Raw genomic sequence first — 23,872 nt, 5'->3', positions numbered from 1 at the left:
GGGTAGTGTGCATCTTTCCCAAGCACTCAGTACAGTGCTCAATAAATACCAAGTGATTGATATTCCACTTTTAAGGCCCTAACTAATTGGAGATAGTCCTGACCAGAAATCACATCTGAGGCACCCAAGGGCCTGTTCTCTGATCAGAGATGTCACTTTGTGCAAAAACTGTTTTCAGAAATATACATTCCATTCTCCTTAATATGGTGGTCATGATCCTGATAAACACTGCTTTCAGGCAGACTCCTTAACTTTAAAACACACACCCTCGGACCTGGATCCCACCATGCATACAACTATTTTTTTCCCGATATCGCATCATGTTCTTAACCAGGGAGACATGCTTTGTCAGATGAACATTTCCTAACTCTGTAACACTGTTCTAGGGAAAATGCCTAATGAAAATATTCATTATGGAAGAACTGAATGTATATGCCAAATTAGGACAGAAGCCCTTATCCATTTGATCATCCAATGTGCTGGATGATAGTTACTTACCAGCAGAAACAATATGCTGAAAGTGAGAACCTTGTATATTTTACATCCTCTAATTTACTGAAGAGAAGCAAGAAGAGTGAGGAGAACAATTACTTTCTTCCCTATTTTTTTTTCCAATTAAAATTCTTTCATTAGTTAAAACAGCAAACTGTGCCAACCAATTGCCCATTCTCAATTAGGAAGTTTATTTGGTTCCTAATTTCCATATTTAGCAAGTAAAAATAAATTTACATGCATTTTTCCCAGAGCTCTTTTCATTTTGTTCACTCTCTCGTGGGTCTACATGCATGTATGGCCATCATTTTATTATGCCTTTTATTCTACATGTCGGTAATTTACAGTTATCAATGCAGGAGTAAATTACACACACACATAGTGGCGTATAAGCTGCAGTAGCAAATACTGCATTTAATAGCATTTCTCTCCCCTCCACACCCTCCCCCACCCCAAGACTACATAACACTAGTCACATAAAAAATAAATTGCTGGGTGAGGCAAATGATCAACCCTCATGGCTGTAGTACAATTTTAAAGCAACGAATGTCCACCTATGGCTGATAGGTACCCCCTGAGTTTTAAGCAATCTGAACCAATCCACGGACATCAATAAAGCTGTATTAACCCAACGTCTGAAAGGAGAAATGGAAGATGAGAAATGGAGCCTGCTCATTTTGCTGCCCCACTCTCCAAAGAAGCTGCGTTGTGAATGTCTTCCATATCTTCAATGCTCGAGGCGTCGGTGGAATCTTGATCACTTGCAACAATTCCCACAGACGATAGGCTGGAAATGAAGGAGTGCATCCGTCTTGCATAAATATCCCTAATGTTAAAATAAGGCATCTCATTGCATTTCTCTTGGTGTTCATCACAGTTCTGATCCCCATCCATATCCTTCTGTTTTTGGTAGTATTTGGAAAACTTATTGAAGATGATGGTGATTGGGAGGGCTACCACCAGTATCCCGCAAATGATGCAAACGCTCCCAATGAGCTTCCCCGCTAAGGTGACCGGATACGTGTCCCCATAGCCCACAGTGGTCATGCTGATTGTCGCCCACCACCAACAGATTGGAATGCTGCTGAGTTCTGAAGTCTGGTCATCCTTTTCCACAGAGTAGACAAGCACCGAGAAAATGGAAATACCCACAGCCAGGAATAAAAGCAGCAGCCCAACCTCGTGGTAACTGTGCCTCAGAGTGGCGCCAAGAGATCGCAGGCCCACTGAGTGCCTGGCCAGTTTCAAGATGCGGAATATCCTCATGAGTCGCAGAATCTGGACCACTTTTCCCATGTTCTCAATATCTTCACTCTCTTCCTCCTTCCTGTCCACGGCCAGAGTGGCATAGAATGGAATGATGGATACGAAATCTATAATGTTCAATGGCTTTTTCCAGAACTTCTTTTGACACGGGGCGGCGACTAATCTTATGGCTAGCTCGCCCGTGAACCAGACGATGCATGCGATTTCCACTGCTTCCAGGATGGGATCTTCCATCTCCCGGTCATTCGTGTCCCGCCTCTGGAACTCTGGCATGCTGTGGATGCACATGGCCACTATGGAGGCCAGGACGACACTCAGGGAGGAGATTGCAATCAACTTGGCCGATAATGAATAGGCAGGATTTTCCATCCGGACCCAGATTTTCTTGCGAAGTTCCCCAAATCGCAGCTTATCAAATTTCTCCAGTTCTTTCTCAAATATGGAGGACTCTTCATAGGAAGAGTCACTGTTGGTTTCATTGCTTTTCTGATCCCAGTCCTTATCCGAGTTTTCTTCCTTTCTTTCCTGATATCTGTTACTGCAGCAGGAATCGATAAAAAGTTCATTGATCCCCCAGTACTCTATCTCCTGGCAGAAAGAGAACACACAGAGTTCCTCCATGACATGAATTTTGCCCGTGTAGTAAAAGTTCAAGACGTATCTGAATAAGGATGGATTCCTATCGAAATAATACTCCTTCTCAGCCACACTGTAATCGTCGCACAGTTCTAGGATGGCTTCTTCAGAGTGGCATCTGAGTAGTTTGCCCAGTCTGGTGTGGGGAAATCGCAGAAGGGTGCTTTGATCAACTGTCTGCTTAAACCCCCCAACGTTTAAGTTGACAACTTCCTCATCTTGTCCAGGACTGTGGAAAATTGTTCCAAAAACCATTGTGCATGTAATAGGTGTGTTGTTGAGTAGCAATCACTGCAAAGATTACATTGCAGCACCTAGAAGGGAGACAAGGCTATATTAGACAACTCAACTTCAAGTGAGAATTGCCAAATTATTTGACAACACGAGCTTCTAAACTAAAACAAAGCAGGAAATTATGTGATAAATATGGAACAAAGGAGAAAATGGGTTTTTTTTTTGGTCAGCATGATCCCCTTGAATAAAAGAAATGATCACAAATGGGTTGTAAGCTCTCTGTGGCCAAGGAATAAGTCTGTTTATTGTTAAACTATACTCTCCCAAGCTATTAGTACGGTGCTCTGCACATAGTAAGTGCTCAAAAATATGATTGGATCAATAAATTAAAGGTTGATTTTCATCCCTTTTCTGAATTGGGAGGAAAGAGGGTGAAATCAGTTCTGCTTGGATACTATTTTTGACCAGCATACTTGCCCTTAATACCCCTTCAGGGTGCAGATCAGGATGGATCATTAGGGTCTGGAAGTGGTTTGGCCTCTGAGCAGATAAGGTCAGTGATGCCACTTGAATGACTACAGGGGAGAGCAGTCCTCATCACCCTCACTGCCATCATGATACCTAGATCAAGTATTGGCTGGACTGTGACTTGCTCCCTCCTGGACCTGTCTCACTCCCTCATTCTCTTTATCCCTTTCATTCTCTAGTCATACCCACATCTTCCCCCCTCCTCCCTCAGACCATGCCACTCTGCCCCAAGAGGAGGACAGCACAGAGGGCATGGCAACTGCCTATGAACCCTTCTGTCCATACTTAGGTTGCTGCCCTCTTGTAGAGAACCATGATTTACCCAGCCTGCTCCACAGAAGAATCCTCAGGCATCGGGCACAGAGTTACAAGACAAGCAAGTAAATTTTTTTTGAAGGGCAAAATATAAATCAGACCAAGAGGATTTGATGCTCTGATCAGATTTTCCACTGAACAGCTTTTTCTTTCATTTTCCCACTTTCTTTGTGGCCATGAGAAGATACGCCACTGTCCTTTCAAGGTAGAAAATACAGTCATGTGCAATTTCTTTCCTCATATTGCAAAGGCCTGAATCAGGCCATATGACTACATTTCTTTATTGTTGCTCTTTGCCCCCTTCCATGGTCGTTCTCAATGCTCCTCACATTCTTCCCAACTCCTTTTCACTGGCTCCATCATGCATTCTGAGCCTCATGGAAGACATGGCATGTAGCAAGATACCTTATTCAGATTACATTTATGCTTTACATTTTCTCACAGCCCAGTGGGAAGCTATTTTTGCCACAACTGGGGGATATTTTCCAAGTACATTTCAAGTTTCTCCATAACTGATGCTATTTAAGACACATCAAAAGTGATCAAGAGTAGATTCCAGGAAAAAAAGATTAAACTGATTACATTCCATAACATCATCACCCAGTTATAAATTCTGACCCAAGCAGTCAGCCAAGTAAAAGAATTACAAAAGAGCTGCAAAATGCTCTCACCAATACACAACATAACTTTCTTCTACTCCTTTTCTCCTTTACCTCAGATAGTTTCCAAACACCAGTTCACTTCCAATCACCTACAAATGCTTTTCCCAGATTCCACTGTATGCTATTAAGGAATCAGTAAAACATAACAACATGCACAGAAATGTTCTTCTTATCTTTTATAAGAAGGAGACGGGAAGCAGTGTGGCCTCATGGAAAGTACATGGGCTTATTATTAAGAGATGTGGGTCCTAAACCCAGCTCTGCTACTTGTGTATGGTGTGACCATGGGCAAGTCTGTTAATTTTTGGTACCTAAGTTTCCTCACATATAAAATGGAGATTCAAAACCTGTTCTCCCTTCTGCATGGATATGAGCCCCATGAGGGACAGGTACAATATCGGATCTCATCATCCTATATCTAGTCAATTGTTTAATACAGTGTTTGGCCCATAATAAGCTCTTAAATTCCACAAGCATTATTGTAGGGAAAATATCTGGACTGCTCTTGTCTGGCCATCTTATTCTTCTTAAGTCTGGGTCCCTTTTTGGTGGTTGTAGGAAAAGCCTGGGCAATATACTTAGGGGGAGAAGGACTCCAAATTGTTTCTTAAAGTTAGACAGGCAACGTGCCTCACAGTAAACTCATTGTGGGTAGGCAGTGTGTCCTCTAGACTGTAAACTCATTGTGGGCAGGGAATGTGTCTGTTGTACTGCTGTGTTGTACTCTCCCAAATGTTTAATACAGTGCTCTGCACACAGTAAGACTCAATAAATACCACTATCTTTTCCCTGGCACTTGGTCTTCCTAGTCCACAGACTTCAAGGCAGCCCTGCTTGGAGCAATCCTAATACATATTCGTTCAATAGTATTTTTTGAGTGCTTACTATATGCAGAGCACTGTACTAAGTGCTTGGAATATACAAATCGGCAACAGATAGAGAAAGTCCCTGCCCACTGACGGGCTTACAGTCTAATCGGGGACTGTACTTATGTTCCTTGATGGTGCAAAAGGAAAAAACCTTATTTTTAACGAAACGTTTAAAGGTATATGCAACAAATTTCTACCTTTGTAATTGCTACAGTTCAGTAAAAATCAGATATTTGGATCCATGGTGGAAGGTTCCACCATTAGTTTTCACTTTAAACTCTTCTGGGAACCCTGACATTTGTACATCTATGTAAGAATCCCATTTTAAGGATTGGCATAATAATAATCACAGTATCTGTTAAGCGCTGATTGTACCAGACACTGTACTAAGTGCTAGGATAGGTACAAGATAATCAGGTTGAACACAGTCCCGTCCATACAGTGCTCTACGCACAGTAAGCACTCAATAAATATGACAGAATGAATGAATGAATGAATGAATGAATGAATGAATGAATATAGGACTCACAGTCTTCATCCCCATTTTACAGATTAGGCAACTTCTCTGAGGCACAGAGAAGTTAAGTGATTCACCCAAGGTCACAAAGCAGACAAGAGGTGGAGCTGAGATTAGAACCCAGAACCTCTGACGCTCAGGCCCATGCTCTTTTCACTATGCCATGCAGCTTTGTTATTCTGCTTGACTAATTTCAATTTCTCCCTCCCCAGCCATCATCCCTGTTCTCCCAAATGCTGACCAACATAGATCATCTCCTCTCCAAATAGGGGCAGAGGCCAAAGATGCCCACAAACAGGATATCAATCTGTTAATCATACAAAAAGTATCCTGAATCAATCAAGAAGCACCACCAAGGAGCATTCTTGAGGTAAGATTGAATAAATTACACATCATCCTCCTCATACTGAAATAAAGCTTGGGAGCATAAGGGCTGCTAAGCATTAAAATGGAATTTTGTCAGTCTTATGTGACAACCCAAATGCTGTCTGCATTTACATTGTATGTTTATTTTAGTGGATTGCGCTTGTCTGGCCATCTTATCTTTCTTGTGTCTGGGACCCTTTTTTGGTGGAAAAGCCTGTTCTTACTTGGAGGGAGAAGGACTCCAAATTGTTTCTTCAAGTTAGACAGGCAACATGTCTTATAGTAAACTCACTGTGGGCAGCCAATGTGTCCTCTAGACTGTAAACTCATTGAAGGCAGGGAATGGGTCTATTGTAGTGTTGTATTGTACTTTCCCAAGTGCTTAGTACACTCTCTGTACACAGTAAGTCTCGATAAATACCACTGCATTTTCTCTGGCACTCTGTTTCCCTAATCCACAGATCTCTAGGCAGCCCTGCTTGGGGCAGTCCTAATACATATGTTCCTTGATGGTGCAAAATGAAAGAACCTAATTTTTAACCAAACATTTAAAAGTATATGCAACCAATTTATATTGTTGTAATTGCTACAGATCAATAAATGCCATTACTACTGCAGAAATCATTAATTTTATATCAAAGTATCCTTACTCTTATGAAGCCTTAGAAGCCCCATTTACAACCCTAGCCATTCATTCACTCATTCAATCATATTTAATGAGCACTTACTGTGTGCAGAACACTACACTAAGCACTTGGGAGAGTACAATATAGGAAAGAAAAGACACATTCCCTGCCCAGAAGGAGTTTACAGTCTAGAGACAAGTTTACAGTTCGCCATGAAATAATATGTAAATTTGAACACTGACAGTATCAATCTGCCCCTCTCATTCCCTCTCACCCCTCTCCCATGCCAGCTCACCTCAGTTCACTCCTATCCAGCCACCCGCTGACCTTTACACCATCCCCACCCTCCCATCCTTTCCAGGAGCTGCCTTTCACTCCACTTCCTCCTATGCGAGCCCCAGTTAGCTCATTCCCATTCAACTCCTTCCTACTCTTCATGTGACCCTGGCCCTCATACCCCACCCCCAAACCAGTCAAGTGTGGCCTGTGGATCCCCAACTCCATCATGGGGAAGCTTCCCTTCAACCCCGACTGTTCTTTACCCAGTCACTGTTCCTCTTCGCCATTATAGAAACCTGGCTCTCCCCACATCGCACTGTCTCCCCCTGCCACTCTCATCAGTGCAGTCCTCTCACCAAGAGTCATAGGAAAGGGGGAAGAGTTGGTTTCCTTCTTGCTCCCTAATGCTATTTTTGCACCTTCCCACATCCTTGATCCCTCACTTTCCCTTCCTTTGAAGCCTATATCATCCTCTTCTTTCACCCTCTCTAGTTACTAGTCACTGTTATCTATTGATCCCAGGCTCCTCCTGCAAATTTCTGAACCATTTCGATCTCTTTCTTATATTCCTTCTCTCTTTCTCCATCCCTACATTGATTTTGGGGACTTCAATATCCTTGTGGATTGCCAGAGTAACCCTTCCTCTCACTCCTCATCTCCAGTGCCTTCCTTCTCCACCCCATCTCATCCACTCACTAACCTGGGCACACAGTCGATCTCATCATTTCTAGTCACTGTACAATCTCTACCCTCCCAACTCCAGAATAGCTCTATCTGAACTCAACGTCCTCACCTACCTACTCTCCCATACATCCACCGCCTGCAAACTTGTTCTGTTCCATATCAAAGACCTCCAATCTTTGACCTCGTCCAACTGTCTGAAGTCACCATGTCCCATTTGGTTTCCAAACTTAAACTACTTTCTCTTGACACACAAATCAATATGCTTAATACCAACCTCTCCAATGAACTCAACTTTCTCTCACCCTGTCCCTCTGCCGATCACATACCACTAATCTGCAATATGAATAATCTCCACAGGGCATTTACTCTTCTTCTCTGCATGAAGTGTGGCATGATACTGGCAGAAATCCAGACATCTGACTGTCCTTGTCCAACTCAAATTCATGCCACCCAATAGTGCTTCTCCATCCTTATTTACTCCCATAGGCATTCTCCTTGCCAGCTGATCCAGATGTTTAACTCCCTCCTCAATCTCCCTGTTCTTTTGCCTCCCCTACTTGTCTCTTCTAATAACCTGCACTTGTAATTTATGGATAAAATTGAAACTTTCAGACGTGATCTCCCTAAAATACCCCCTGCTCCTTTCTAGTCCCTGCCTCCTCCTGACCCTTCATCAACTCTCCTCTTTTTTCCAGCATATGTCAAGAGATCTGTCTCCTCCTCTCAAAATTTATCCCCCTCTACCTGTGCCTCTAACTCCATCCCCCCATACCTTATCAAAATCCTTGTCCCTTCCCTTCTTTCCTTCCTGACCATCATCTTTGACCACTCACTTTCCAATAGCTTTTTCCCACTGCTTACAGACATGCCCATATATCCCCTATCCTAAAAAAAGAAAAAACTCTCTAAATTCTCTTGACTCCAAGATCCCTCCAGTTATTGCCCCATCTCCCTCCTATCACTTCTCTCCAAACATGTTGACTGAGTTCTCTACACTTCCTCTTCTCGACCCCCTGCAATCTGGTTTCTCTCCCCTTCACTCAACAGAAACAGCCCTCTCAAGTCACCAATAACCTTCTTCTTGTCAAATCCAAACCCTGAATTCCATCCTAATTCTTCTGACCTCTCAGCTGTCTTTGATAATGTGGAACACCCTCTTCTTTGAAACATTATCCAACCATGGCTTCAATGACACTGTATTCTCCTGGTTCTCCGCCTCACTCTCTGCTCGTTTCTTCTTGTGGTGAGCCCACAACAAGCTGCCTTGTTAGTGACTGTTTGTGATTCCACAAACAATAAAAGGAAGACACTGGCGAAGGTACTGATGGACTCTACCTGAGGGCAGGAGATTCTTTGCCTGTCAGGGTGGAGCACAGAGGGAGGCATGGCCTTCTCCCCCTGCTCTACCCGGTAATGAGCCTGGACCAATCAATGACTGTCATGTAGAGCCACCGCTGCGAAGCCTAAGGCAAATAAAAGGCGGTTCTTTGAATTGCGAGGGGGCATGCAGAAAAGGCAAAAGAAGGGAGGCACACAGAAGATAACCAAAGAAAGCAGCAGTGAAGCACTTGGAGCAGAAGCATTCAGGAAGGAGGCATGCACAGAGGCATGCTAAAGCACGCAGAGCAGCAGAAGCAGCAGGAGAGCAGCACTGAAAAGCAGGAGAAGGCAGCAGCACTTGGAAGTTGGCAGAACTAGCAGACTGGTACTTGACCCTTGGTGGAGTAGAGTGAGTGTTTGTATGTATGTGCCACTCCCTTGCACGTTGGTAAAACTAAGTAAAAAACTTTCCACACTAAACTTGGTGGTCAGTGGTGTGGTTTGACTTTACTACATGTTACCAAGGATCCCCCGATCCAGGAAGGTCCTGGTTGGTATGAGCTTGGGGAGTTAGGCAGGGGGGATTAGTGACTCTTCTCAGTCTCTTTTGCAGGGTCCTCCTCTACCGCTCACCCTCCAACTGTAGAAGTCCCTGGGGTTCATTTCGGTGCCTCCTTCTACTTTCCATCTATACCCATTCCCTGGGAGAACCTGTTCACCCACATGGCTACAACTACACACAGATGATTCCCCAATCTTATCTCACCAGCTGGGGCCTCTCTCCTCTGTGGTCACACATTTTCTCCTGCCTTCGGGATATCTCTACCTAGATATACTGCCAACACCTGAAGCTTAACATGACCAAAAGAGAACTCCTCATCTTCCCACTCAAACCCTATCCTCCCTGTATCTTTCCCATCACTGTAGACAATACCACTAACCTCATTATTCATTCATTCAATTGTATTTATTGAGTGCTTACTGTGTTCATAGCACTGTACTAAGTACTTGGAAAGCACAATTCAGAATTATCTCACAACCTCAACCTGGGCATTGTCCTTGGCTCATCTCTTTCATACAACCCACATATTGAGCCTGTCACCAAATCCTGTCAGTTCTACCTTCACAAAAATAACTAAAACCTGCCCTTTCCTCTGCATCCAAACTGCTACTATGTTGATGCAAGCACATATATTTACTGAACACTTACTGTGGGCAGAGTACTGTATTAAGTACTTGGGAAAGTACAAAAGAAGCAGTGTGATCTAGTGGATAGAGCATAGGCCTGGAAGTCAGAGAACCTGGGTTCTACTCCCTGCTCTCCCACATGTCTCCTGTGTGTCCTTGAGAAAGTCACTTAACTTCTCTGGGCCTTACTTACCTCATCTGTAAAATGGGGATTAAATCATATTCCCTCCTACTTAGATTGTAAGCCCCAAAAGGGACACGGACTCATCCAACCTGATTAACTTGCATCTCCCCCAGTGCTTAGGACAATATTTGGCACATAGTAAGTTTTTAACAAGTACTATCATTGTTATCATCAGGGTTATTTATCAAAATTTTACTGCACAGAGAGCATTGTACTAAGCATTTGGGAAAATACAAAAAAATAGAGGTGATAGACATGTTCCTTGCCCATAATGAGCTTACAGTCTAGAAGAGAGACAGACATTAATGTAAATAATGTGTAATACATAATTTTTAGATATGTACATAAGTGCTGTGAATCTGAGGTGGGGTAAATATCCAAAGCCCAAAGGTCACAGATCCATGTGCATAGACAATGCTGAAGGGAGAGGGAGCTGGGAAAAAGAGTGCTTAATCAGATAAGGCTTCTTGGAGGAGATGTGACCTTAGTTACAATTATTAGTCATTATTTTAATACAGCAGAGTTGGTAAAGCCACTCCCTGACTACAAGGAGCTTACAGTCTAAAGGAGGGAACGGGTGTTAAAATAAATTACAGATATGTATGTAAGTGTTGTGGAGAGAGGCTGGGGTGAATATCTAGTGCTTAAAGCATACAAGTCCAAGTCCAAGGATGACAAGGAGAGGTGAGAAAGGGAAATGAGAACTTAAAAATAATAATAAATGTGGTATTTGTTAAGTGCTTACTATGATCCAAAAACTGTTCTAAGTGCTGGGGTAGATACAAGATAATCAGGTTGGACACAGCCCATGTCCCTCATAAGGCTCACAATATTGATCCACATTTTATAGATGAGGTACCTGAGACCCAGAGAAGTGAAGTGACTTGCTCAAGGTCACACAGCAGATATGTAGCAAATCTGGGATTAGAACTCACGACCTTTGACTCCATGGCCTGTGCTCTTTCTATTGGGCCTTGCTGCTTCTCCAATTTAGTTGGCCTGTTGAAGGTGATGTGATTTTAATAAGGCTTTTAAAGTGTGGAGAGTGATCATCTGTCAGATATGAAAGGGGAGCAAGTTCCAGGTCAGAGGCAGGATTTTGGCGATGAGTTGGTAAGAAAGATGAGATCAAAGTACAGTGAGTAGCTAAGCGAGCTTCCACTGATTTCATCATTTTTCTAAAGAAGGCACAGTCACTCCACATCTCCCCACTCTTCAGAAACCTCCTCTGGTTGCCCATCCAACTCCACATCAAACAGAAACTCCTTACTGTTGATTTTAAAGTAATCACGCTACACTCTAGACTGTAAGCTTCCTATAGGCAGGTAACAGGTATACAGGTCTACAGTTATAGTGTACTCTCCCAAGCGCTTAATGCAGTACTCTGCACAGAAAGAACTCAATAAATATATCAACTGAGCAATCTGGAATATCTAGACCCCCAAAACACAAATTCCTTTTTCCTCAATAATATCCAATTCACCTTGAGTCCATAATTTCTAATTTGCATGTTTATCTGATTTGTTTTTTATGGTGTTACCCTGCAAAATCTCATCTGGATTTATATCCACTCCCATCTGTGAGTATATTTTTCCTATTGGATCATAAAGCACAGAAATTAAAATTTCAAATGAGTTAGCAATTTATCTCAGAAAAGATGAATCCTCAGTAGCTCCACTCCACGAGCTAACAAAAGCAAAAAGTCATCTCATGAGATTATCTCCAGCATCAAACAATCCAATCCTAGAAAATGTGACTGGTGTTTAATCGAAATTCCTGTCACGCTAGCCTATGGCCCCTTAGAAAACCAGAGGCAGCGGCAATCATGAGGAGCTACTGGGGAAGCCAGAGGATGTTGACCGAGATGAGCTTGAGAGCAGCAAGACAGGAGGAAGGGAGAGAAAGGAGAGGAAAGGGAGATGTGGAAGGGGAGAGGAGAGAAAGGAGCAGTACGGGAAGAAGCTAGAAGATCCAGTCTCTCCCCAAACCTCCACGATACTTCCCCCACTAGCCCCCTCTCCCTTACACAAGGCAGAGCACTGGGTTTCTGATTACTAACAAGTATCCATGCTGTGAAGATCTAGTAGCTGTCATGACGGACCATCTCTGTTCACTAAGAACAGTTTTCTAATCTAAATATCTTCCTCCATTGTGAGAAAAGAGAGATATATATAAGGTCTGGATCATTTAAATCAGATTTAGGTGCTCTTGCTAACAAGGTTTTAATTGCCTCATTTTAGAACCTTTATAATCAAACACCTTAACCACCCTATTAAAAATATTGACTTTTCCTGAAAAATCCCTTCACAATCTAGAATCAGCGATAGATCAATGCAGTCTTGTGAATGAATAACAAAACAGCATATGCCTTTACTGCAAACTGCTCATAGCCAGATATCTGAACAGCCTCTGTATGGAAAATCAGAAGCAAAGAAGAGGAAAAAGTAAAGGATACAGTAAAGGAGCCTCAGACCCTCCTCCATCTTTAAGCAGAAGGCTCATGAGGGTCATGAAACAAGGAGGCAAAAGAGAAAATAATTGTCAGATGCAGTAAACAGCAAACACAATAGCACAGGAGTTGGTCTTTGTGTAGGAACAGTGGGGCTGAGACTGAGTACAACTTTAACCTTGACAGTTACAAGTATACCACGGTGACCAGTCATTGTGTATGGGTGAAATTCACCATCGGCAGAAAAGTGCACTACTAGTTCCACCTTCATGCCCACAGAGCAGCCAACAACCTTTTGGACTTACAGAAATACATTAGATTTCAAACTGTTTCAACCATTATCAGTTTAGTTTCCGAAGTTTGCTTCTGTTATTGGGTGGGAGTTTTCCTGATGAACACCATCTTTAGGTCTACATGGATAAAGAGTAACAGAGGTCTCTCCCCGGCTGGCATCTTGAGATTTAACCATAAAAGTCAAGCCGGTTAACTGTAAACTTGTGGGCAGGATAAGTGCCTACCAACTCTGTTATACTGTACTCTCCCAAGCACTTAGTTCAGTGTTCTTCACACAGAAAGAACTTAATAAATATGATTGAAACTTCTCACTGTGCCTCGATCTCACCTGTCTCACCACAGACCACTGGCCAACATCCTGCCTCTGACCTGGATTGCCCTCCCTTCTCAAATCTGACAATCACTCTCCCCCTCTTCAAAGCCTTATTGAAGGCTCAACTCCTTCAAGAGGCCTACCCAAACTAAGCCCCACTTTTCCTCATCTCCCACTCCCTTCGGCATCACCCTGACTTGCTCCCTTTGCTCTTCCCTCCGTCCCAGCCCCATAGCACTTATGTATATATTTGTAATTGTATTTATTTGTATTGATGTCTGTCTCCCCTCTTTTAGACTCTGTGCTCATTGTGGTCAGGGAATGCCGCTGTTTATAGTTATATTGTACTTTCCAAAGTGCTTAGTACAGTGCTTTGCACACAGTAAGCACTTAATAAATATGATTGAGTGATTGAACGAAAGATTAATTGACTGGGGCCTCTTCCTATAGCCATGTACTGATTACCCACTAGCTGGGGCATGAATCTATATGGCATGACTACAGACAATCATTTGTTGGTCGTTATCTAATTACTCTGAAATCCCAACCCTTAATAGACCCACATACCAAATGGTATAAGAAAACAAAGGCAGCCAAGAGGCAACTCAAAAATAAAGGTAGCAACATGGGATAGTGGAAAGAGTGAGGGCCTGGGAGTCAGAGGACCTGGGTTCAAACCCAGCCTCTCCCAATTGCTTGCAGGCAAGTCACTTAACTTCCCTCTGCCTTTGTTCTCCTGTTCTCCTTCCTACTTAGACTGTGAACCCCATACAGGACAGAAGGACTGTGTCTGATCTAACTAACATGTATTTATCCCAGGACCTAGAATGGTGTTTGACACATAGTAAGCACTTAAATACCATTATAATGTAACCTAATAACCTTGAAACATAGGGTGGACAAGTTAATCTTAATGTCACAGAACACTGCAGTGCAATTAATAAGGCGGAATCTACCACGGGCCAAAACACTGGCAAAGAAAAGATCAATAATAATAATGATGGTATTTGTTAAGCGCTTTTTCTGTGCCGAGCACTGTTCTAAGAGCTGAAGAAAGCTATTTATTAATGGGTATTTCCCACAAAACAGGATCGAAATTGCCAAAGTGGTTCAAATATGTACTATGACAAATCAAGTGCAGGGGAAAAACAATCTTGCATTCGTGGGCATATCTATGAGACCATAGCATTCCTCTTTGATCTGCTCCTAAGATTTCAAATGTGACAATCACTGAGTCACCTTGGGGGAATTCCACTAGGTCCCCCTAATCCTTGTACCTCATGCCGTAGCCTAGTAACATATTTCTTAAAGAAGTAAAGGGAAAAGGCCTTATCTTCAACAAACCATCGAAGGGGATATTCCGACAATTTCTTTTGTAATTTCTTCAGATCATCTAAAAGCTTCTGTGTTCTTCATGCAGCACTGAATCCCTGGGGGAATGTTCTGACTAGCCTAAGGGTCCGTTTGATGGATAGTACTGTTCTAGAGTGCTAATTCTTTCATCTTTGGTCTTATTGATTCATTGTCAGTGTGCTCATTTTTCTTTGCCTCTTATTTAGACTTTGGGGCAAGCTGCATCCAAGCTGAAACAGGCACACCTTGTTTAATTCTCGGGAGAGGAAGCTGTTTTTTCCCCATGGGACCATTTGTTTTTCTTGGGATTATTCAGCTACTCCTGCATTAGTGGGAAGGCACTCTTTATATTAACGAGGCAAATATTTCAGTTCTTTCTGTACTCCTGGTTTTCCCACTATATATCTGACTTGGTCATTTTGATGGAACCTTCATTTTTTCAGAGTTTAGCAGGGCCTGTGCTCTTTCCACTAGGCCAAGCTGTACACTGTGTGTTTGTCTCATCAATCAGTCAATGGTATTTTTTGAGAGCTTATTACATGCAGACTGCTTGTACTAAGTGCTTGGAAGAGTACAATACAACAAGATTAGCAAACATGTTCCCTGTTCATAATGACCTTACAGTCATATGAATAAATAATTTAAAAATATACAATTATTATTATTATTATTATTATTATGGTATTTGTCAAGCACTAAATATGTGCCAGGCACTGTACTAAGCACTGGGGTGGATACAAGCTAAACAGGTTGGATGCAGTCCTTGTCCCACATGGGGCTAGCAATCTCGATCCCATTTTACAGATGAGGAAACTGAGGCCCAGAGAAGTGAAGTGACTTGTCCAAGGTCACACAGCCAACAAAAAGCAGAGTGGGGATTAGAACCCATTACCTTCTGACTCCCAAGCCCATGCTCTATCCACTATACCATGCTGTTTCATACTTAAATGTACTTGAATATGTGCTTAAGTGCTCTGGGTTTATATGTGGGTCTTATGAAATGTAAACTACTTGAGTAACTCAGAGATTTAGATGGGAAGTCTGTCTTTCACCAGCAAATACCTATAAGTATTCACTTCTCATTTTGTGAAGATATGGAATCTACTCCCTTCTGCATTGCCCTGACATGCTCCCTTTGTTCTTCCCCCCTCCCAGCCCCATAGCACTTATGCACATATCTGCAATTTATGAATTTATATTGATGTCTGCCCCCCACCTCCTTTAGACTGTAAGCTCATTGTGGGCAGGGAATGAGTCTGTTTATTGTACTCTCTCAAGTGCTTAGTATAGTGTTCTGCACACAGTAAATGCTCAATAAATACTACTGAATGAATGGGCTTCCCAGAGATATTGGTCATGGGTTCAAATCTCAGCTCCACCACTTGTCATCTGTGTGACTTTGGGCGAGTCACTTCACTTCTCTGTGCCTCAGTTACCTCGTCTGTAAAATGGGGATGAAGACTCTGAGCCCCACGTGGGACAACCTGATCACCTTGTATCCTCCCCAGAGTTTAGAATAGTACTTTGCACATAGTAAGAGCTTAACAAATGCCATCATTATTATTATATTATTACATTGATTTCTCTGTCCCCTTAATTTTTTTATGGTATTTGCTGTTTACTATGTTCCAGGCACTGTATTAGTCACTGGGATAAATGCAAGCTAATCAGGTTGGACACAGTCCCTGTCCTAGGTGAGGCTCACAGTCTTAATCCCTAATTTACAGATGGAGTAACTGAGGCACAAACACTTGCCCAAGATACACAGCAGACAGACAGCGGAACTGGGATTGAAACCCAGGTCCTCTGACTCTCAGGCCTGTGCTCTATCCACTAGGCCAAACTGCTTCTGTAATCATTTTTCTTTTTGCAGCCACAGGACAAGGTTGCCTTTGCCATTTCTAACTACTGTTTCAGATTTTAAAACCAAGAGAGAAAGTGTGGGGGAACCTATCAACAACACATCTCTAATGAGAACTAGAAGTGATTTTGGGAAGACTAAAAGTAAATTCTCCTTGGGGGCTTGAGTGTAAAAGAGTAGGGGGATTTCACCAGAAAAGAAATTGAGGAAATCTCCTTTCCAAGGAAGGTTTGACAAGTTTTAAGTGTAATCCACAAATAAACCACATAGGAAAGAAATGCTTTAAATGAAATGATAAATATGAGGGAAACTTCCAAATGATCTGTAGTCTTGTTATACCTCAGGGGATCTACAGGGGAAGAAACTCTATCGAATTGATGAATATAAACTCCTGTGGGCAGGGAATGAGTCTACCAACTCTGTTGTATTATACTCCCCCAAGAGTTCTCTACAGTGCTCTGCACTGTAAGCACTCAATAAACCCCAATAGATTGAAAACAGGGCTGAGGGTGGATGGAAAATCTAAACACAATCTGTCACACAGGCCACCTGTTATGAGAGCTTCTGGCTTTAAAGCAAAACTTATGGTGACTTCAAAATTTTTAGATTTCTTGGCAAGCGATGATCTTTTAGATATTTTGGGATATTTTAATCCAAACCATTGGGACACAGCTTGGTCTAATGAAAAGAGTGCAGAACTGGAAGCCAGAAGAACCAGGTTCTAATCCAAGCCACACCACTTGCCTACTATGTGATCTCAGTTTATCTGTATCTCAGTTTCCTCAGCAGTAAAATGGAGATCGAAAAATCCTATTCTCCCTCCTTCTTCATATTACTATTGTTGCAAATGTTAAGCATTTACTGTCATGTAATGTTATGAATGCGGGGGTAGAAACTAGTTAACCAGGTTGGATGCAGTCCCTGTCCCACATGGGGCTCACTATCTAAGTAGGAGAGAGAACAGGAATTGAAATCCTCATTTTATAGATGAGGCCCAAGGAAAATAAGTGACTTACCCAAGGTCACAAGTGGCAGAGCCAAGATTAGAACCCAGATCCTCTGATTCCCAAGGCTCTTTATCTTTCCAAAAGGCAGCACTGTTCCCCTTGACTACAAGCCCCATGTGGGATGGAAATATATCCAATCTAAATATGTAGATTTATGTGTATGTATAATGTATAAATGTATAAATATTTATAATATTACATATTTATTTAGAAATATGTAGATCCAATCTAAAATGTGCTTGGCTTGGAGTAAAGCCCTTAATACTATCATTATTATTATTATTATGATCATCAATTTCTTTGGTGGTAAAAGTCTTCTTAAAATACACTAGTCCCAGTCCAGGCAGAGTCGATGTTTCCTATATCTTTTCACTGCATGTACAAGTACATTCTTTCATCTGATTAGTGCCTGAGAGCTCCTCTTTCCCCTGTGGGCTGAAAGATCCTCTTGTTCATCATTAACCATCTCATTTATGATCACTGTGCTACATACTATATCACCAGTGTATCATTATTGTTTCTCCTAAATGGACATAAATTCTATGTGTTTCTAGCTGCCTTCATAATATATAAATATATGAATACTATATAATAGTAAAGTTGGAAAGGCATTATTCAATCTCTGAATTCCTACCAGAATTTACTTAATAACCCAGATACGTTGTTATTATCTTATGAATACAAGTCTCCAAGGTAAAGAAGCTAACAGTCTCTTTTGGTAACTGTTTCCAGAAGCAGCGTGGCTTAATGGAAAGAGCAAGGGCTTGGTAGTCAGAGGTCATGGGTTCTAATACCGGCTCTGCTGCTTGTCAGCTGTGTGACCTTGGGCAAGCCACTTAACTTCTCTGTGCCTCAGTTACCTCATCTGTAAAATGGGGATGAAGACTGTGAGCCCTACGTGGAATAACCTGATTACCTTGTATCTGCCCCAGAGCTTAGAACAGTGCTTGGCACATAGAAAGCACTTAACAAATACCAACATTATTATTATTATTCCAACATGCAATCACCCTTACAGTCAGAAAATTCTTCCTTGCATATGACCTAAATTTTTCCTGCTGGAATTTTAGACTGCTCCTCTCCCTATGGTGACAGAGAAACAGACAGACAGACAGATCTCTTACCCACGCTCTGGAGAGGTTACACACTTTGCCCTCATTCTGCCCAGAAGAATTTCCATTGCCATCTTGGAAGGTCTGTGCATCTATCCACACAGGGATCTGTAGTGCACAAAAGAGCTCAGCTTTGCAGACTGGAGAGAAGAACCTTGTCCTGTGATTCTACAGTTCAAATAAGTCGATGGAAAATCATTCTCACCTTTGGAGGAAATAATTAGAGAAGAGATCATTGAATCTCAAAGGTGGAATCCACGCCCAATACTTTATTCTTTTTTTTTCCTCATTTTCAGCTCCCTGGTCAATTTTAGTAAAGAATGAGAGAGAAGAGAACCAATTCCAGTGTAGGCCTCTGGTGGGGTTTCTCCCTTTTAGACTATGAGCTTCCATGTGGGATAGGGACCATACCTGACCTGATTCTATCTACTCCAATGCTTAGTACAGTGCTTGGCATATAGTAAGTGCTTAACAAATAACATGTTTATTACTATTATTATCTTAGTGTCACAGTGTGAGTGGAAATCCAAATGCCACTACTATTTCAGGAAGGGGAGCTACAAATAATCAGAAAGAGCTCAATCCATTAAATTCATTAACAATGAATGCTAGTGATAACCATTACGGTATTAATTAAGGGTTTACTCTGCCGCAAGCACCATGCTAAGCACTGGGATAGATTAAAGATAATTATGTCAAAGTCCCTGTCCAAATCAGTCTAAGGAGGGAGTTCAGGTCATTTATCCTCTTTTACAGTGAGGAAACTGAGCCACAGAGAAGATAAGTGGTAGAACCAGAATTAGAACCCAGAGGAAACAGCATGGCCTAATGGCTAGAGCACAGGCCTGGAACTCAGAAGGACCAGGCTTCTATTCTCAGCTTCATCACTTGCCTACAGTGTGACCTTGGGCAAGTCACTTAATTTCTCTGGGCCTCAGTTACCTCATCTGTAAAAGGGAGATTAAGACTGTGAGCCCCTTGTGGGATATGGACTGTGTCCAACCTGATTACTCTGTACCTACCCCAGTGCTTAGAACAGTGCCTGGCACATAGTAAGCACTTAACAAATACCACTTTAGAAAAAAGTGTCCCAATTCCCAGTCATGTGCTCTTTCTATTGGACCCTGTTGCCTCTACTCATGTTAATAATAATTATAATGATGGTATTTGTTAAGTGCTTACTATGTGTCATGTTAACAATAATGAAAACTTCGAGCCTTGGAGATAGAGAAAATTGGGCCAGAAGCTGGGCTCTAGCTCCAGTTGACAGCAAGGTGACCACCATTGTTCATACTGATAGTGGAAAGGCGGGGTGAAGGACAGAATGGAAAACAGGGAAGAGGGAGGAAGAATGTTCATTTAGGGACTTCAGGAGAAATTTTAGACTACTGCCCTGCCTTAGCTCCTGTTTTCTTCAGCCAGACTCTAGACTAAAGCTTGTTGTGGATAGAAAATGTATCTACCAATTCTGTTGTAGTGTACTCTCCAAAGTGCTTAGTACAGTGCTCTGCACCTAAGCAGTGCTCAAGAAATGCCAGTGATAATAGTGATTGATCAGGCCTTTTAATCCCTTTTATTCAAAAAGTATTTATTAATAAACAAAGAAATACATTTTCACCTGCTACAGGGACTTAATTTCAAGTTAGTCCTCTAATATTACTAATGCCGCTAAATTAAAAGTTAAGATTTAAACCTCCTTTAAAAAATCTCATCTTTTAGCATTTTGTAACACAAAAACTATGCCCTAGTCTGAGGTTTTGATCCACTTATTTGTATGTTAACAAATTCATAAGAAAACCTAAGTTCACAATGTCATCTTAAAGTGGATTCAAGACACGGAGATTACCCAACGGTGGTTTTACAACACTTTATTTACAGTCATGTCTTTAATACATTTATGCTGATACACAAGTGCCTATTTGTTTTCATATTATCACATTCAATACCAGGCTGTAGAAAATAGGCCCTGATCGCAGTTTTTGAAACGTTGTATATCATAATCAGTGGTGAAACAATGACTAAGATAGAATCTACTGGAAATGCATTTCAAACTTCTCTGGCCCACATCAACGTAAGCCATTTGACCTCAACCCAGCCATTTAGCAGAAAGGCTTGTAGGGTTCCAATGCCCACACTAGTTATCCAAGCAGTGCTTGAAATAGGGTGAAAGGTTAAAAGTGGAACACAAGAGTTTTTTAATCTGCAGGCCAGAACCATCTTTGACCCCCCACAATCCGGAAATCTAAGACAGTCAAAAAAATATCAGTAACAGAGGAGTTTGAATTGTTTATTTCCAGCCATTTGTTCTTTTGGATAGTACTTGATAAGTGTTTACTGTGTGCCAAGCACTGTTCTTCCAATATGCCATGTTGTTGTTTTATGTCAGGTAATGAATAAGTAAAATGCAAAATATCTATTCTTCTGAGAAAAATTATGCACTCTACAATACTCAAACTTTCTGGCAGATGCCTTTCCACTCACCTCCAATACAGTACCTTTGTAGTCCCCTTCATGGAAAAAATGACCTTGATTATTATTAATTTATTTGCTAGCTCAATTTTGAAAATTGCTGTTCCATCATCTATTATTTATTAAATAATGAGACCTAAAATTAAATAAGCCCATTCTTCTAAAGGGCTCACTGCAACTCACTTATTATAGTCTCTATTCTGCAAGCATTTCTTGGAGACCAGGAGAGAAGGGAATGATATTGAGCCTTTCCTGGTTACATTTTTTTAAAGTGAGATTCTTCATCCCTTAGTTTATGAGTGGGCATAGGGGTGAGTCCTTCTTCTAAGTGCTGGGGTAGATACCAACTAATCAGGTCCGATGTGATCCATAACCCACATGGGGCTTATGGTCTTAATCCCCACTTTACAGATGAGGTAACTGAAGCACAGAGAAGTGAAGTGATTTGCCCAAGATCACACAGCAGACAAGCAGGGAAGCATCATGGCCTAAGTGGATAGAGCATGGGCCTGGGAGTCATTAAGACCTTGGTTCTTATCCCAGCTCTGCTGCTTGTCTGTGGTTGGGCAAGTTACTTCACTTTTCTGTGCCTCAGTTACCTCATCTGTAAAATGGGGTTTAAGACCATGAGCCCCTTGTGGGATATGGTATGTGTCCAACCTGAATAACTTGTATCTGCCCCAGCACTTAGTTCTATGCCTAGCACATAATAAGCACTTAAATGCCATAAAAAAAAAGTGGAGGAGCTGGGATTAGAACGTAGGTCCTCTGACCCCCCAGGCCTGTGTCTTTCCACTATGCCATACTGCTTCTCTACCCAATATATATTTCCTTCTCCATATAAATAAAACCATACAGATCCAAGACCTTACCAATTTAAACCCCAAGTAAATTATAACAGCTTTAAAGAATGGAAAACGAAGGCATGCAGAGTTTAGCAATTTTCCCAAGGCCACATCAGTAGTTAATGACACTACGGAGAACAGAACTCTAGGTTTCTATTTGCAGACTAATATTCTCTCCCCATTAGATCACACTTCCCACACACCTAGCTGCCAGGCAGGAAGAGAAGCTGAGATACAAACTGGTGAAGTAATTTGCCAAGATCGTAGTGACCTAAAAGTAAACAACAGTACTGTGATTACACTCAACCCACAGTGAGACTTGTCAGTCTAATATCTGGGCCACTCTATCAGCCTGCTGCCCCACAAGACAGGAATGAAGATGAAGAATTGGGAGACATATGCAGACTAGGAGCTGGAAACTGAGTTATTGAAGAGAATCAATTTAGAGTATTAAAAGTACTGGCTCAGAATTGAGCCTGTAGGTCACACCCTGTTACTAGGTGAGAGAAGAAGGATTGAGAGCCAGCAGAGGAAATTGAGGAGTATGTTCAAAGAAGGGGTGAGAGGAGCAGGAGACAAAGAAAAGGTAATGTCTCAAGTGTCTCCAGACCTTGCTCATAAACCAGTTCCTGGATGAATTATCCTAGATGCAAATCTGATCTGGATCAGAGTAAAAGTTTATGCATTCTTCCAAGAGTCATTTCCCAACTAATTATCATTCTTCTGGCTATGTCCTCCTTCCTGCAATCCTTTTTGCTTTTCTTTTAAATGGTATTTGTTAAGCACTTACTATGTGACAGGCATGGTAATAAGTAGAGGCGTAGGCACGAATTAACAAGTTTGGATGCAGTCCATTTCCCACATGGGGCTCACATTCTTAAATGCTATTTTACAGATGAGGTAATTGAGGCACCAAGGTCGGTGACTTGCCCAAGGTCACACAGCAGACAAGGGTCAGAGTGGGGATTACAACCCAGGTTCTTCTGACTTCCAGTCCCGTGCTCTATCCAAAAGGCAATATTACTTCTCATGCTACACTTGTGGGTTGTATATTTTTTATCTATTTCTTTTGTCCTACTTTTATCATTACCAGTTGTGTCTGTTTTTCCCCTAAGTTCCCTTGGTCCTATACAACTTGTGTCTGGATAACTTTCCCATTCGGTTGTAAACACTAAGAGGGCAGGAACCAGGATTTATTTTATTTTTATTGCATGCTTCCAAAGACCCAGTACAATGCTCCTGATGGAGTACGGGCTCAGTTAGTGCTGCATTCACAGAAGGCACTTGGGAAATTCTGATAAATAAATGAATAAAATTAATAATAATGGTATTTGTTAAGCACTTTCTATGTGACAGGCGCTGTCCTAAGTTCTGAGATGGATACAAGCAAATCCGGTTGAACACAGTCCCTGTCCCACATGAGGTCCCACAGACTCAATCCCCATTTTACAGATGAAGTAACTGAGGCATGGAGAAGTGAAGTGACTTGCCCAAGGTCACAGAGCAGACAAGTGGTGGAGTCGGGATGAGAACCCATGACCCTCTGACTCCCAGTCCTATGTTCTATCCACTATGCGTGCTGCTAAAAGGGAAAGATGGAAAAGTAGCCAGGAGCATTGTAGAGTCAGAAATGAATGTTCTTAATATAAATAAAGTTTGATAATGGTACACAAAGCACCAATACTCCCTTGGATTTACCTAAGCTATAGACATTTTATGGTATTTATATTTTCTTTTCCTCTTCTGCCCAGATGAGAAACTGAAAGTACCACTCCAAGGGTTAACCAAAAAAAAAAAAAGCCAAATATTCATTCATTCATTCATTCATTCAATAGTATTTATTGAGTGCTTACTATGTGCAGAGCACTGTACTAAGTGCTTGGAATGTAAAGTTTGGCAACAGATAGAGACAATCCCTGCCCAATAACGGGCTCACAGTCTAAACAGGGGAGACAGCAAAACAAAACAGAACAAAACAAGACAACTTTATCAAGATAAATAGA

The 23,872-nt window shown here is 41.7% G+C and overlaps 1 protein-coding gene across 1 annotated transcript; it reads right to left on the bottom strand.

The window, feature by feature from the left end:
* Window positions 1–659: 659 nt before the first annotated feature.
* KCNS3 (potassium voltage-gated channel modifier subfamily S member 3) lies at window positions 660–18,764 on the bottom strand. The gene is made up of 2 exons (XM_029077453.2): window positions 18,568–18,764; window positions 660–2,708 (listed from the first exon to the last, which is right to left on the bottom strand). Exon 2 carries the CDS (start codon window positions 2,647–2,649, stop codon window positions 1,165–1,167), a length of 1,485 nt encoding a protein of 494 aa, XP_028933286.1. The 5' UTR covers window positions 2,650–2,708; window positions 18,568–18,764; the 3' UTR covers window positions 660–1,164.
* Between the last annotated feature and the right edge of the window lie 5,108 nt (window positions 18,765–23,872).

This window comes from Ornithorhynchus anatinus, chromosome 1 (genome assembly GCF_004115215.2).
Source record: "Ornithorhynchus anatinus isolate Pmale09 chromosome 1, mOrnAna1.pri.v4, whole genome shotgun sequence".
NCBI classification, from domain to species: domain Eukaryota; kingdom Metazoa; phylum Chordata; class Mammalia; order Monotremata; family Ornithorhynchidae; genus Ornithorhynchus; species Ornithorhynchus anatinus.
Note: the sequence above shows the minus strand (reverse complement) of the source record. Positions and strands in the feature narration are given on the sequence as shown.

What these genes read in the sequence shown, in the direction of transcription:
- KCNS3 (XM_029077453.2), bottom strand. Translation starts at nt 2,649, where the DNA reads ATGGTTTTTGGAACAATTTTCCACAGTCCTGGACAAGATGAGGAAGTT.